This window comes from Hylobates moloch, unplaced genomic scaffold, assembly GCF_009828535.3.
Source record: "Hylobates moloch isolate HMO894 unplaced genomic scaffold, HMol_V3 SCAFFOLD_2, whole genome shotgun sequence".
Taxonomy (NCBI): domain Eukaryota; kingdom Metazoa; phylum Chordata; class Mammalia; order Primates; family Hylobatidae; genus Hylobates; species Hylobates moloch.
The window spans coordinates 136,188,465-136,205,142 of NW_026652277.1; the positions used below are offsets into that span (position 1 = coordinate 136,188,465).

At 37.0% G+C, this 16,678-nt stretch overlaps 1 protein-coding gene across 6 annotated transcripts in view; it reads right to left on the reverse strand.

Annotated features, from left to right (window-relative positions):
- Positions 1–11,290: 11,290 nt before the first annotated feature.
- Positions 11,291–16,678, reverse strand: part of CEP85L (centrosomal protein 85 like) — a 217,013-nt gene continuing 211,625 nt past the window's right edge. For all 6 annotated transcript variants that reach the window (XM_032157756.2, XM_058435518.1, XM_032157774.3 and 3 more), the window contains one exon: positions 11,291–16,124. In XM_032157756.2, coding sequence (XP_032013647.1) covers positions 15,961–16,124 — 164 coding nt within the window. In that variant the 3' untranslated portion in view covers positions 11,291–15,960. The remainder of the gene's footprint in view (positions 16,125–16,678) is intronic.

A 16,678-nucleotide genomic window follows, 5' to 3' on the forward strand; every position in this document is an offset into this window, starting at 1 on the left:
AATAAAATAAAATAAAATAAAAAAATAGACTTCATTAAAATTAGAAACTTCTAAGAAAGACACTGTTAAGATAATGAAAACATAGGCCATAAACTTGGAGAAAATATTTGGAAAGTGTGTATCTGATAAAGTACTTTTATTTGGAATATATAAAGAACTCTAAAAACTCAACAATATGAAAATAAACAATCCAACTAAAAAATGCAGAAAAGATCCAAACAGACATCTCACCAAAGATATATAGAAGGCAAATATGCATACAAAAAGAAGTTCTACATCATATCTATAGAGAATCACAAATTCAAACAACAATAAAATATCACTACACACCTGTTAAAATGGGTAAAATCAACACCAAATGCTGACAAGCATGTGGAATGATAGTAGGCCTCACTCACTGCTTGTGGTGTAAAATGGTTCTGCCATTTGGAAGACAGGTTCACAGTTATCCAGAACCTCAAATTATGTCTATACATATTTCATATGTAATATTCAACTCTCGATAAAAAATTTCCAGGTATATGAAGAAACAAAAGGTTATAAACAAAAGTTTATTAAAATGAAGAGAAACAACAGACAGTAGAAAGAGACAAGTTGGGAGTACAGATGATGGGTTTTTAAATATTCATGCTTAATATGCTCAAGAAATAAATGAAAAAATTGCAAATGTTAGTAGAAAACTGAAAATTTTAAGGAAGAAACAAATGGAAATTCTAGAACTGAAAAATACAATTGATATTAAGAAGTCAGTGGATAGATTTTACAGATATACTTAAATAAAGAAATAGTGAACTGTAAGATACATCAGAAGAGAATATTCAGAATGAAGAAGAGCAATAAATAGCAAAAAACATAAGAGACATAGAGATAAAAATAGAAGGTACAAGTAATTGGAGTCTGATGTGCTTGGCTCTGTGCCCCCACCCAAATCCCATGTCAAATTGTAATTCCCATGTGATGGAGGAGCCTAGTGGGAGGTAACTGAATCATGGGGGCAGACTTCCTCCTTGCTGTTCTCATGATGCAGCTTTCATGAGATCTGGTTGTTTAAAAGTGCACATCACTTCCCCCTTTACTCTCTCTCTCCTGCTCTACCATGTGAAGAAGGTGCTTGCTTACCCTTTGCCCTTCTGCCATGATTGTATGTTTCCTGAGGCCTCTCCAACCATACTTCCTCTACAGTCTGCAAAACTTTGAGTCAATTATACGTCTTTTCTTCATAAATTGCCCCATCTCAGGTAGTTCTTTATATCAGTGTGAGAATGGACTAATACAGAGTCATAGAAGAAGAGGAGAGAGAGAAAAAAACAAGAAGAGGAGAGTGAGAAAAAACCAATAAAGAAATAATTTCTTGAACCTGGGAGGCAGAGGTTGCAGTGAGCCGAGATCAGGCCACTGCACTCCAGCCTGGGCGAAAAAGCGAGACTCCGTCTCCAAAATAAAAAATAAAACAAAAAACAATGGCTGGGAATTTTCCAAAACTAGTGAAAGACATTAACCCACAGAATCAAAGGGCTGTATTCAATCTAAGAAGGAATAAAATACAAACAATAACACTTCTAAGTGCATTTTTTTTTTGGCTAAAAAAATCAAAAAACAAAAAACAGAAAATATTTTTTAAAAAAAAGTCAGAAGGGACCTCAACAAAATACTAGCAAACCAAAATCAGCAGCTAATGAAAAGGATTATACACTATGACTAAGTGGGATTTGTTCCTGGATGGTGTTCAAAATACAAAAATCAAACAATGTAATATACCGTATTAATAGAATGAAGATAAAAATCTCACATGTTCATCTTAACTGATGGAAATTAAGCACTCAACAAAATTAAATACCCCTTACTGATATAAATTACTTGACATAATAAAGGCTACACAGTAGATATTACTTATATTGGCTCACGTTTTATACAGTCAGTGTTTATTTGTATGCCAATTTCATTTTTCACTGTTCCTCTTGCTTCTCAAACTTCCTTTCTGGATTTAATTTTTTCTTCCTGAAATTCATCCTTGAGAATTCCTTTAGTAAGGCCTATTGATGTTAAACTCTTTCCAAGTTTTGTTTTTATGAAAAATATATTTTGCTCTCATTTGTGAATAACTTACATGATTCTATGTTAAATTATTTTTTCTCAGCATTTAGAAGATATCATTCTACTGTCTTCCATCTTTCGTTATTGCTATTGAGAATTCTGCTGGTCTAATTGCTTCTTTGAAGTTACTCTCTTTGACTGTCTACCTCCTTTAAGTACCTTTTAAACTTTCAGATTCTGAATTTTACTAAATGTATCCAGATGGCATTTAAAAATTTTTTTCTGCCTTGGGTTTCATTGCATTTCATGAATCTCCAAATTCATGCCCTTCTCTCTCCTGAAAAATTTACCAATCCTGAACTATTGCTCAAATAAATATAATCTCTAAATATTTCCTATTTCCCATTTTAACAATTCTCTCCTTTTGAAAACTCAAATTAATTTTTTTATTAAACCTTCTCATTACATCTGCCATGTTTCTAAAACTCCTTTCCTAGATAATTTCTTCTTGACTATATTCTAGTTCACTACTTCTGTCTTCATTTGTACCTAATATGCTATTTAACTCTTACATTGATTTTTTTTCTGACCATCATTTTTAATTTAGGAAGTCAGGTTGAACATAAAGGAAGCCTATACACTGGAATAAATATGAAGCTGCTGCATATAATTCTTATTCCAAAATAAGGCCTAATCAGCATTAGGCTGAGGTCTTCATTGGTGGCATAAGAAGTTCAACCACTTGAGTGGACATAAATCTCCAAGGTGGAATGGACCTGGTAATGGACGATGACATGCTGGACTTTGGAATATCCACAAATCTGCATGAGGTCTCTCCTGCTACAGGCTGTTGATGTGGAAGAGAAGATTTTTCTAATTGAGGTTGATTATGGAATGGGAAGAAAAGGTTTTCACATAAGATCAGAGAACAGAGATACCACTGTGTGGTCACCAACAAACTTTGTCCCCTCCTTCCTCTCCTACTTTTTTCTCTTCTTCCTCCTCCTTGTTTGGAGAAGCAGTTCAAAGCAGATTCACCACTTCTTGGGGCAGACACGAGCATAGGCATCTTACCAAATTGAGTTGGATACTTGCAGTTCAGGTCATATTTAAATAATGATTGGGAAAACAAATAGTGTGGCTCCTTCTAGTAGGAACTTCACCTGCTTTTGTCTTCGACACTCTTTTTCTTGATCAGGTTTTCCTCCTTTATATATCTCTTTTTACAATTTGCTCAATCTCTGTTCAATTTCCATAACAGACACCACACCCTCAATCCAAGAACTGTGCAGACATGCCTGAAAGTTCGAATACTCAGCTTTCTTTGTAAAGCAAAATGGATTTGCTCCTTGACCACATTCATGCACTTTATTTCTAGAGGGCTTTGTAAATCTTATTAAAGTTGATCTTGTCCTCAGGCCTAATTAGCATTAGGCTGAGGTCTTCATTGGTGGCATAAGCAGTTCAACCACTTGAAAGGACATAAATCTCCAAGGTGCAATGGACCTGGTAATGGATGGCATGCTGCACTTTAGAAGTATCCAGATCTGAAGCTGCCACATCTGTTCCCAGGAGAACAGTCTTCCATACAGGCAAATCACTCCAGGTATCTGACCCTCTGCTTGTGGTGCATGCCAGTATGTAGGGTCAGCAGCATTTAGGACTTTGAGGAGCCTAGAAAGGTGTGTGATGTAAGAGATGTTCTTGGCAAACACTAAGGTGAGGCCTGGATACTGCATCAGGAAGTAGTACAGGTAGAAGTCTTTCTCATCACTCTCATAATGGATCTCGGTATCTGTCAGCAACTCCATTGTGACTTCATTGCTTGTGGGGGTCAATGACCTTGGACCTGCCCCTCATGCCAATCTTCTGCATGAGAAGGTCGAGTTTGGCAGTTTTGTCGATTTTCTTGGTGTGCTTCTTATAAAGGATTCATGCAGCAGCTTGATGTACCAGCATCACTGTGGCACAAAAATCCAAGTGTCTGTCTCTTTGGGTTGTGTTGGGAGTCATGAACATCTCTAGCAACTGTGAGAGTTCAGCAAAGTAGCCTTTCTCAATCATCCAGTCAGCCCCATCTACCACCAGGCACCTGAACTGCTGAAGGTTGCTCAAATGAAGGAGATTTTCTTTAACCAGCTCCCACAGCCAGCTTGAACTGCTGATCACAATATCAGGCTGACACCTGAGCATCCTCTGCTATTTGTGCATGAATATTCGACCAAACAAAATAGCAGTTTTAATTCCCATAAACTTGGCTGCTGCATCAAAGGGTTATTAGACCTGGATGGCCAGCTCTTAAGTGGGAATCAGAACCAGTCCAAGCAGGTGATGTTTTAGATGTCCTTTACAGGTAGCAACTTTGCCATTCAACTCTTGTTTTGACATTCCAGTTGGCTCTTTATAAAGCCTTTCCTCTTTGTCCTCATGCCTTGATAAGGGAAGAAAGTTCTTTACCAGCATCATCGTCATAGAAGAACAGCACCTGGTTTGAGGGGGAAGCTCTGGTCTTTGCTCTGGCCTTGGGTGGTACTCTAGCCTTAGCTCAGCTTCACAGGGGAGTATTTCACTCCCAATTCAGTCTCATCAGGCAACATTCCAGACTCAGTTCCAGCCTTGCTTAGTGATTCCAGTCTCAGCTCTGGACTCAGTTCTGGGCTCTCCAGGTGGTATTTAGTGTTACTTGGAGTTAGGGCAAGCTTACTCCTCCAGCACTGCCAATACTGCCTGAATCACTGGAATGACAAAGACAAGAGTTTTCCCACATCCTGTCTCAGCATCCCCAAGGATGTCTAGTTTGTCACAAATGACAGGTGTCAAAGTCAGGGCTTCTTAGACTGGTGTAGGTGCAGAGAAACCTAGAAAACCTGCTGCTTAGAGAATGGCTTGGACATAAAAGGTCCTTCAAGCTGATACATTCACCTTCTAGTCAGGCATCAATGTCTTTGCTTTTTGGGGCATCTTTGGGACAGTACCATAGGGAGGCTTAATTTTTTCCCTTTTTCTTCTCTTTTGGAACAATCTGGGCCAGGCTTTCTGATGCCATCTCCTCTCTTCTGCGTCAGGACAAATCGTACCATCTCCAATTTGGCTCTGGTTCAGCATCTTTGACTTCAAACTCTTTCTGCACACTAATTCCTTCAGTTTCCACATCTTTACTTTTCTTCAACTTGATCATTTTCTTTGAAGAGCTACACTTTACTTCCTCCTCTTCTCAAACAGCTGGTGCCTTTTTCTTCTTGGATGCCTCCTTTGAGAAGAGACTGGAGGGATTCTTGGCAGAGGAGACCAACCAGTAATCTCAGTTCCTCAAAGCATACCACATCAGCCATCTGTCCACTTACAAACATATTTGTGTCTACCTTCACTTGCTTCCATTTCCCCACAACCTTGATTCCCTTCATCTGAAACTTCCAATAGTTTGATGGTTTTGACCTTGATTTTGTCTCCTTCAACTTCATGGTTGCATTTGGAGATGGTTATCACAGCTCTTTGAGATGCTGGCTGCCTCCTCCACTGAGTTTTAATTACCATATTTTTCACTTCTAAAAATTTCGATTCCTTTTCAAATTTCTTTATTTTTAGTGCAAACTTTTCATTAAATTATGATACATAGATAGGCCAGGCACGGTGGCCCATCCATATAATCCTAGCACTTTGGGAGGCTGAAATGGGTGGATTGTCTGAGCTCAGGAGTGTGAGACCAGCCCGGGCAACATGGCGAAACCCCATCTCTACTAAAAACACAAAAAATTAGCCAGTCGTGGTGGCACACGCATGTAGTCTCAGCTATTCTGGAGGCTGAGGTATGAGAATCACTTGAACCCCAGAGGCAGAGGTTGCAGTGAGCCGAGATCACATCACTGTACTCCAGCCTGGGGAACAGAGCAAAACTCTGACTCAAAAAAAAAATTATGACATATAGAAAAGTACACACACTATGAATATAGCTTGATGAATTTTCACAAAGTGAACACATCTATGTAAACCTCACACAGATCAAGAAATGGAACATCCTCAGAAATCCAGAAGTTGCCTTGTGCTCTTTTTACTCTTCTATCTCATCGTAAGTTTTACATGGTTCAGAACTTTATATACGTCTAATCATACAGTAATTCCTATTTTATAATCTACATCTGATAATTCCATTATTTGAAATACTTAGCATCTAACTTAAGTCATTTGTTCATTCTATTGACTTTTTTAAAAATTTTGGATTTTGAGCTCATGTATAGAGGGAGTTCTGTGAGGAATCATTCCAGGGAAGATCAGTCTTGTTTCATCCAAGATTCCCAGGAAGTTACCAACTCAGAATTCTTTAAGTCAACTTCTGGCCTCAGGATTTCTAGGGCCCAAACACAACAAGTTCAAACTCCACTCTACATGAATGTAAGATTATGGTTGCAAATTCTCAAGCGGATATTTTTCATGTTGAGCTGAGTCCTTGAAAACCAAATAACCTTTTAATTTCCTTTGACTAAGAGGTAGATTTTCTATCTCTTCCTTTCATTGAAAATGTGATCATTTGAGAATCTTGGTTTTATGTAAATGTCTTAGTTCCAACTCCCTACCCTACATGAACCAAAGCCTTGTCACTTGTCCTCTATTTAACTTAAAAATAAAGGTGTTTCCGCTTAACCACAAGATACAATTTAGCAGCACCAGTGATAATATAAACTGTTATCATGAGCTTCCTAATATGATGAATGAGAAATATACATTACTAATGTAGCATTGTTGCTACAAATGTTTAACCTGATTCTAATAATGAGAAAACAGACAAATCCAGATTATGGCACATCCTCTAAGACATTGACAAATGGCAATGTTAAAAAAGTTCAGAAATCCTCGCAAAGACTTAATGTTGTTTTTCTTCTTAAAGTTCAGATTTGAGAAATAATTTGTTTAGGATGTGGTGTGGAAGGATAGAACAATGGCCCCCCCAAAGATGCTCACATCCTAATCCCTGAAACCTGTGAGTACATTAAATTACATGGCAAGGAGGCATTGAGATTGCAGATGGAATTAAAGTTATTAATTAGCTGACCTTGAAATATGGAGATTATCCTGGATTATCTGAGTGGGCCCAAGGTCATCACAAGGGTTCTTAAAAGGGAAAGAGAAGCAGAAGAGACCCAAAGAAATGATATTGTGAGGGGAACCCAGCCTGATATTGCTGGTTTAGAAGACCAAAGAATGGAGTCATGAACCAAGCAATGTGATCGCCTCAAAAGCTGGAAAAAAAACAAAAAACAGATTCTCTCCTAAAGACTCCCGGCCAACACCTTGATTTTAGTTCAGTGTGACTTATTTTGGACTTCTGACCTCCAGACTTGTAAGATAATATATTGTTTTAAGCTAATACATTTTTGATAATTTGTTACAGAAGCAATACTAAAATTACTAAAAATTAGATGTGAGGGAGAAGAAATCACCAAAAGGATTCTTGGAATGGAGGTGTAACTCACAGAAATGGTGAATCCCTGTGATGAAGTCTTCCCAATGAGGTTTGGGAAGGAGGAAATGAATTTAATTTTGAGCACAAACCTGGGACAAGAGGCAGTCTCATGAGGGGCACAAAGCAGCCTCTTTCTTATTACAGCTCTGCCTCTTTCAAGCTGTTCCAACTTGGACAAGATATATAAACCCCCTGTGTCTCAATCTCTTTGCCTGAAGTGGGGATAATAATAGCACCCTGATAATAATAATGCCCTACTTCATAGGGTATTATATAGAGGATAAACGGGATAATTTATGCAAGGTCTTTTTACTTGGCATGTGCTCAAATGTTGGTTAATAATGATGATGATGATGATATAGAAAACACACTTCCTGTGCAGTGTTTTAGTCACCACAGGCCACTAAACAACCATTTGTTTCATGACTATATGGTCAGTATAGGAATGAAGAATGTAAATTACCTTGCTTCCTTGTTTATGAGGGCTGTCAACTGTACTATTTAAAATATTCTAGACTTGTGGGTATATATGCAGATGCAACTGCATTCATTTTGAAAAGCAATTCTTCCTTTATTTTGATTAGTTTCTTTGGGTGTAACTTGTTACTTGCTTTCTGTGCCCCACCCCCACCCACCTTTTTTGTTTTTTGAGATGGGGTCTTGTGATGTTGCCAGGCTAATCTTGAACTCCCTGGCCCAAGTGACCCTTCCACCTTCCACCTCAGCCTCCCAAGTAGCTGAGATTACAGGTATGTGCCACCATGCCCAGCTGCATTCATTTTTATTTTAATTTAATTTAATTTAATTTATTTATTTAGAGACAGCGTCTCACTCTGTCACCCAGGCTGGAGTGCAGTGGCGTGATCTCGGCTCATTGCAACCTCCACCTCCTGGCTCAAGCGATTCTCCTGCCTCAGCCTCCCAAGTAGCTGAGATTACAGGCATGTGCCACCATGCCCAGCTGCATTCATTTTTATTTATTTAGAGACGGTGTGTCACTCTGTCACCCAGGCTGGAGTGCAGTGGCGCAATCTCGGCTCACTGCAACCTCCACCTCCCGGTTCAAGCAATTCTCCTGCCTCAGCCTCCCAAGTAGCTGGGATTACAGGCACCAGCCACCATGCCTGGCTAATTTTTTCTATTTTTGGTAGAGACAGGGTTTCACCATGTTGGCCAGGCTGGTCTCAAACTCTTGACCTCGGGTGATCCACCCGCCTTGCCCTCCCAAAGTGCTGGGATTACAGGCGTGAGCCACCATGCCCAGCCATGCATTGATTTTTAGCATTGATATTTTGTCCCTCTTTTAAGCCAGACTTTGGATTTGCTTTTACAAAATCTATGCAGCTGGCCTAAAGCCCAGTGAGAATGTTATCCTCTGGGAGCACTGGAGCTGGGAAATAACTGTGTCCAATCCTGTGGCCTGGACCTACAGAAGGGTAGAAAGTGTACAGCTGCAGGAGATACTAAAATGCAACTTGCTTAAGTAGGACTTATTATCACTATCCCCTCTTTCCATTAAAAGCTCCATGTCCTTCTAGGGCTGTGCTTAAAAGACTATGTTTTCTCCTTGAAAATAGAGCTCCTCTATCCTGGGGTAAAGGGCAGATATGTACACATTTCTGGAAGTGAGTTTATCCTAGTTGCTAATTAAACACAAAGTTTGACAAGGTGCTTGTCCTAAAAGAGCTCAAAGTCTGGTGGAAGACTGGCACTCAAACAATTAACAAACAATGATATAAAAGTTTGTTTCAAGAAGAATGAGACCAAGTGCTTCACTCTAACTGGGGAGACCCATGGAACAAGAGTGGCAGCATGACAAAGGGCAATCCTCCAGAGGGAAGTGTAAACCAAAGTCCTCTGGTAAATGGGAGGTCTGTTTTCCAATTCCTATCCACTACTTTGTTATGTATTAAACTTACTCCATTTTCCAAAAAGTATATAGAATAAAGTGACTCTCAATCAGTTAGAACCCAAGGTTGTAAAAGAATGCTATTTTTCAACTCTGGATGGAAAGATTTTACTGGCGAACCTCTGGGCTATTTCCAGTTTGGGGTTATTTTGAATAACCTGCCATGAACATTCATCTACAAGTGCCTTTGTGAACGTTTTTATTCATCTCAAATAAACATCTAAGAGTAGAATTTCCTGGTCAAGGGCACATGTACGTTTAGTTTAAAACTTTTATTAGGAGGTACTCAATAGAGATGGAGACTGTTTAAAAACATGTTGGCTAAAATGAAAAGATTTTTTTCTTTTTGTGATCACATCAGGTACCTGCCAAAGATAGCAATTTTACTTAAATTTTTTTAAAAAAACTTTTACCATAATTTCCAAAACTGGAATCTCCTCTAAATCAAGGAGAATGTCTTAACTGACATGTGGGAGCGTATTCATTTGTAAACTGTTGCTCTACTGGATTCACTCTGCCATGTTGTGCCATTACTAACATCCTATTTCATACCTCTTTTTAACTGAGTCCTCTGCTCTTCGACATAGAATGATTCTGTTTGGTTGGGGAAACTTGTCATAAAAGAACTTCAAATTATTGGCAAAATCCTGGGATGTACCCTATCAAAAGCTTTTTGTTGACCACCTCCCTCCCCCATCAAAAACTTTTTTCCAGATCAAAAATAATCCTTTCATTCTGAAGGAGAAACTTCTTTACCGGTCACCTTAGTAATATTCTAGGATTTTAACCGTCCTGCTCTTATTTCTAAGATATCTGCTTGCAACCTAAGTAGCCTGTGATGCAGGATCTTCAAAATGTTTCTTTCCCTGTTAACTTTAATGAGTTAACTCATTAAAGACTCTGACAGAACAATGCCAAATTATCTAAACTGGTAACAGATACTGCTAATCCAAACATTAACCAACTACCTGTAGAAATTGAGGCTATAGGCTGGGCGTGGTGGCACATGACTGTAATCCCAGCACTTTGGGAGGCTGAGGCAGGTGGATCACGAGGTCCACGAGTTTGAGACCAGCCTGGCCAACATAGTGAAACCCCATCTCTACTAAAAATACAAAAATTAGCCAGGCATGGTGGCATACACCTGTAGTCCCAGCTACTCAGGAGGCTGAGGCAGGAGAATCACTTGAACCTGGGAGGCAGAGGTTGTGGTGAGCTGATATTGCGCCACTGCACTCCAGCCTGGGCGACAGAGCAAGACTCTGTCACAAAAAAAAAAAAATTAAAAAAAAAAATTGAGGTTATAACCCATATATGTTAGAACAAGGACTTAGGATGCCATCCGCAGGGCACTTCTGAGACTAGACTGGCAAACCACCAAAGCTGAGATGTCAAGGCCCCTCTAGGCTTTATTTGCACATGTCTTAGTACGTTTTTAACCTTTGATTAGAGGGTGGAAAATAAAAGATTTAACTTGCCAACCGAAACTTTCAGCAATGTAGAATACTGAAGTCAGATTCTGTCTGTTGGAAAACTACAAAGAAGACTCCTGGTTTAAATAGGGATTTTCGAAAGTCAGAAAGGAGACACTGTGCTATTAACTGAAATGGACACAGGCATGATTTCCTATGTTACGGTACCTGCCATCAGAAAATCTCAGTACCCTTTATGAGAAGGCCCTGAGAAAAAGCTTTTTTTGTAACTGGAAAGAAATTATAAGATAGAAGGCAGAAGTCTCCATGTTTTAGTCAAAGATTCTCCTGTGCATTTATACAAAGCTTTCACCTAAAAGTCAAGACAGCATATTCTTGTCATTGAGAATTCAGAATAGAGAGTCTGAAAGTACAAATACATTCTTATATTAACATTAGGCTCTAAGAAGACATAAATCTTTTTATAAAAAATTTATTTCTGTGTAAATACAAATTCCAACATCAACAAACAATAGTCCAGTGGAAAAATACTAGCCATTAACATTGAAAACTTTTTTCTTAATTTAATAAATAGAACTTTGGCATTCAAAATTCTAGCTGTAAACCCTATTAAAAAACAGAACAACAACAACAACAACAACAAAAAACCCCTTTACAAAAAAAGAGGCAAGAATGATAGATCAGAAGGCATAAGCCAACCAGTGGCTTCACATTCTTTTTTTTTTTTTTTAACAATAACTGTATTTCAATTAAGTCATGAACACTGTATTTACACATGAGGTATTCTGGGTGGCTCAAAAACTGAACCCAGTTTACAAAACCACCAGTCATAGTGACTGATTATACACTGTGCTGTGCTTTTTAATGTAACCACCTAGCACCTTACTACTTCTTGTCATCACAACAATGCGATGTTAAGTTTTATGTTTATGTATTTAACTATTTATACATATATGTACATATACATATACACCAATGAATACAATCTAAAGGAGTTTCCAGCTCACTACAGAGGGAAGGCTGGGCTCCAAAGACATCTATCTGATAATTCCTCTCATGTTTACTAAGGTATCTACCTAGTAATAAAAAACAGCTCCTTGCTTTAAAAAAAAAAAAAATCCTTAATCAAGTTTATATACAGAAGAACATGGTGCAATAATCATCAACATTCTTAAAACTCATGTAAAATAGAAATAAATGCTTACTGCAGGCAAAAAGGCACAAAAGGTTCTCTCTGTGTACAGCTGCAATAGTGTTATTAGACTTGTTGATTTAAAACTATGTTCTTATATATTTTAAATAAGAAAAAAATTCAAAATCTTTCCCCTACATGATTAAATGTATGATAATAATCATATGGCAATATGCCACCCATGGCATTTTGGGGCAAAGTTGGAAATTTTGCTCTTTATACCAAATAGGAAATTGTTTCTGTTGTTTTGTCAACAGTGAATTGTCAAAAATGGAAACAAAATGAATTAACTTTGGCTTGGAGAATTACAGCCACTGGCAGTTTCAAATGATATAGTCTGAGTGAGCATGGTTATGAAAATTGCTTATTACCACAATTACATATCTACAATGATATAATTCCTACGTAAGAGAATGCCAATAATCCAAACTAAAGGTGTGCCTAAGCTGAACTATGCTGTAAAAATATAGTCCATGTTCTCAGCTACTATGTTACTTAATGAACTAGTACTGATATTTAAAGAACATTTTCCCAATTAAGTAGCTCCTTTAAAAATATCCTCTAAGAAATTAATAATTCTTGCACTATGAAAAAATTACTTTATAAGCTCCTTAGTATATCAGAAATGTATGATATTCATTTTAGCAACACTTTCCAGCCCTTGAGATTGTCTCTACCACAAGCTATTGAAAGAACTCTAATTAGGTTTAATAAACTGTCACCACCAAAATAAATTTCACTAAAATATAATACTGTTAGCATTAAATATTGAATCCTAGGTACCACACTTCTTTTAAAATAACCTCAGGAATATACCTAGCCAATATTTGTGGTTTTTTGTTTTTGTTTAATTAGAGGCCACTGAAAATTAAGAGTTCAAATTAAGTCATCTTACTTTTCTGAGCTCAAGTGAAAAGATAGCTATTGTGCCTTTGATTCAGTGAATTTTATCTGTACAGGCAATTTGGGTCTTTCACTGAGTCAACTGTTACTTTATCCTTGCTGTAACGTGATTGAGGCTGAATAAGCTCAACTTTAAAACCCAAAAGAACAAAATATTAATACTGGATAAGATACTTTCTAAAGAAACAAGTGTTAGATTCACAAAAAGCACAATTAAAAGGAAGTTTCATTAAGGAAATTTTCAAATAGATTCACTTTAAAATGTAGGTTAATTTTCATTTCGGGAATATATTGGTGTCATAACTTCCATGAACATCCTAGTTCAAACTGGGTGAGATGCTCTAGTGTTGCTATTTGCCCATCTTATTTGGTCTAACAGTAAAATCTGTTTTTAATGTGATACAGAAGAGGATATTCTAATACAAGAGGGTGTCCCGGGAAAGGAAAATTTTCTGAAAAATAAAAATCAAAAAGTAAATGCTGACAAACTAGATAGAATACTATTAGTTTCAATTCCCCCACAAAATCCCTCCAAGTCTATCTACTGTTTATGTAGGCCCCTTTACAAATCCTAGATTTTAAGAGGATCAATCTATAATTCAGCTAACTACTTAAACTAGCACATCTTAACTCCCTTTTTTATGGGGGGGTACAGATTTTGGAAACTGAAATGCATCAGCAGTAGTCTGTAAACTTCCTACTAAGTCAGAAATTTTATAACTTTAGAATTTTATTTTTAAGATATGTGAATTAAATTACTTTCTGTAAGTTTTAGAAAGCTAACTTACAAAAACAAATAAATTATTTTATCCCCAACTAAGCCAAAAAACAAAAATGTATCTATAGTAGATTAAAACAAACTGTAACGTCTGCTTAAAAAAAATAAATAAATAAAAACATAAAATCCCAAAACATACACTAAAAATCTAGGAGAGATATTTAAGTAAGAACCTACTGATCCAATTAGTGACTGTTTGCCAATTTGTTCTATTATTTTAGGAAGCCTTTATTTCCAAAATCATGGGGGAGGGTGGTTGGGATTCTATTCAAAGAGAATGTAAAAATGTTTGCTGCACTTGGGGCTGATCTATTTTAGACGTTATTATCTGCTTTACCATAAAGGACCAAGGCAGAATTCTTTGCATCACATTTTTGGTGGAAATTTACTATACCCTGATTATCTTCAAGCTACTAAAGTTAAAAAACCAAGTGAATATAATTAGAAAGCCAAGTTCTTACCAGTGACTAAGACCCTCCTTAGGTTAAGGACTCTGGGATGCAGAAGCACTACAATGTACTTACTGATTTCTTAGTGCCCAGATTCTCAGAAGTAAGAAGAGCAGAAAGGACTCAGACACCGAACAGAGGGAAAATCTGATTTCTTTACAGTGTATTATAACTGATTATTCAACTATAACCATAAAATAATCTATTGAGAGCTACATAGCCAACATTTTAAACTGTGTATCTTCCTGGGTAGTCTCCTTGAAGGCCTTGTCTCACATTTTCACTGTTAGACATTTAAGAAAAATCTTTCCTAGGACAGCCTTTATTCTAGTATATAAGAAAACAGGCATGTGCTATGCCCTTTATCTGGCAAGAAAACAGGCATGTGATATGCTCTTTATCAAATCAATATTATCCTGCTTGAGTCACACCCTCTACCCCTCCATCTCTTATTTAGTCTTGACCTAAATGAGACTTGGTTGCAATCACAAGATCAAACCAACTTACAAAGGACAAGGCTTTCGCCAAAACTAAGTATATTCAAAAGAACATAATCAATGCTGAGGGCAATAAAATGTATAATCCTTCCAAAACACCAACAGAAACATGGACAACACTCATTTGGAAGTTTAAATGACTGTATGTCTACTGCAAAGTCAACTGCATTTCATAGTAATAACCTGTAATTCAGATTAAGAGCTAACCTCGCCAAGTTCATATCCTGTGAAAAACTGTTGTTAATGTACTTTATCTAATAAAAGGAATTAAAATACCATCTCAATTAAAAAATGTTTATGCTACTGTTGATTCAGATATAAATAGTATTGGCTTTCTCTTACAGTAGTTTCAACTTTGAAACATACAAAACTGTTAAAATGTAAATGTTGAGATTTGGATAAGTAAGCTATTGTTCCAGGGTAACTTTGTTAATCTTTCTTTTATAATAATGATCCAATGCCTTTATTAATTATATATGGCTTTGTTTACATTTATATATGTATATATATAAAATATATAAATAAAAAATTGTAAATAGTAAGGACCATGTTAAAATTAGTTCAAGTTATGTTAACCTTTCTTGTAACACATACATTACAATACTAAGGAAAAAGAGCATCACGTCAAAATTTCACACCTCTTGGGAAATCCACAATCACTCTGGAAAAACAGCTGACCTGTCTACAGTACTAACATCAGCTCAACCACAAAACATCCTATGAGTGCAGTAAGTGTTCAAAATATAAATGGTTTTGCCTGCTGTACTACCATTACAACACTTGCCTGCTGTTGAACTCTTGTTCAGCCAGCCACTGAAAATCCCAAAGTACAACACAAGCTTCTATACGAAAGAAATATAAGAATAAACAACGTGTGCCTTTCTCAGAAGCTCTGCTCTGACCCTAGAAACCCTTAAATTTGTGAATAAAGCGCGTGCACACACACACACAACACACATACATGCACACACAAACACACAAAGCTATAGGATTAAAAGGAATCCTACTCCTTCATGTGAAGGGTATTCTTCACAGCTTGGTCCTACAATCAGTAGTTTGAGAATATAGACATTTTTTTCTTGTAGATTTTATCATATTTTCCAAAGGTAATTTGATTTTTTTTCTTTTTGCCTGATTAGATAAGCCCCTTCAAAATCTCTTCACTTCCCTTCTCCCCTTCAACAAAACAAATTCAGAGAAAAAAAATCCCTATGTGCAAGTCATGTCACTTGCAACCTTCCATTATGGCTCCATAACACAGCAGCATTTAAACAACGGGTCATTATTGCTGTGGGACTAACACTTGATCACTGAGTAATGCAGTTGTCTCCCATGTCCTGAGCATAGCGGTCTGATATTATAGTCCTTAATTCATCAATGTCTCTTCGTAACTGGCACACATCTGACAGCTTTTTAGTGAGTGTTTCTGTGCTGTGGTCATTCTCAGTCTCTTCAGCTGAACAGTTCATTGCTGTGTAAATAAAACATAGAGAGAATATCTCACATTTTTTTGAACAAAGACATTTTAGAATTTTTCACCTTAATCATCATGGAAATATAATGCTACACACTGAATACCAGTGAGGCTCAGGGTCAAGTTATGTTTAAATCATGCATCATTCAATATTAAACAGATCTTATCCACTTGGTCCTTTATAAATTTCACAAATTAAAATGAATTAAATGCACACAGTGATACACACAAATTCAGCATATTCAATGGGTAACAATATTCCAAAAGTGAAAAAGAGCATACTCTAATGTCTCTCTTCAAGCTCAACTACAGCACTCAGTTTTTCCCATTTGGCAAAATCTGAAGACCATTTGTGTAGTAAGAGGTGGTATCTTACATATTTACGATTGCAAAGTGGGTTTACTGCCATGAAAATATTAATTTTCAAATACATAGTAAGTGTCACACACACACACACACACACACACACAGAGGGAGAGCGGGGAGGGAAAATGAGAGAGACAGAGAGGGAGAGGGAGAGGAAGAGTGAAAGCTGGGACCCTATGATCCCA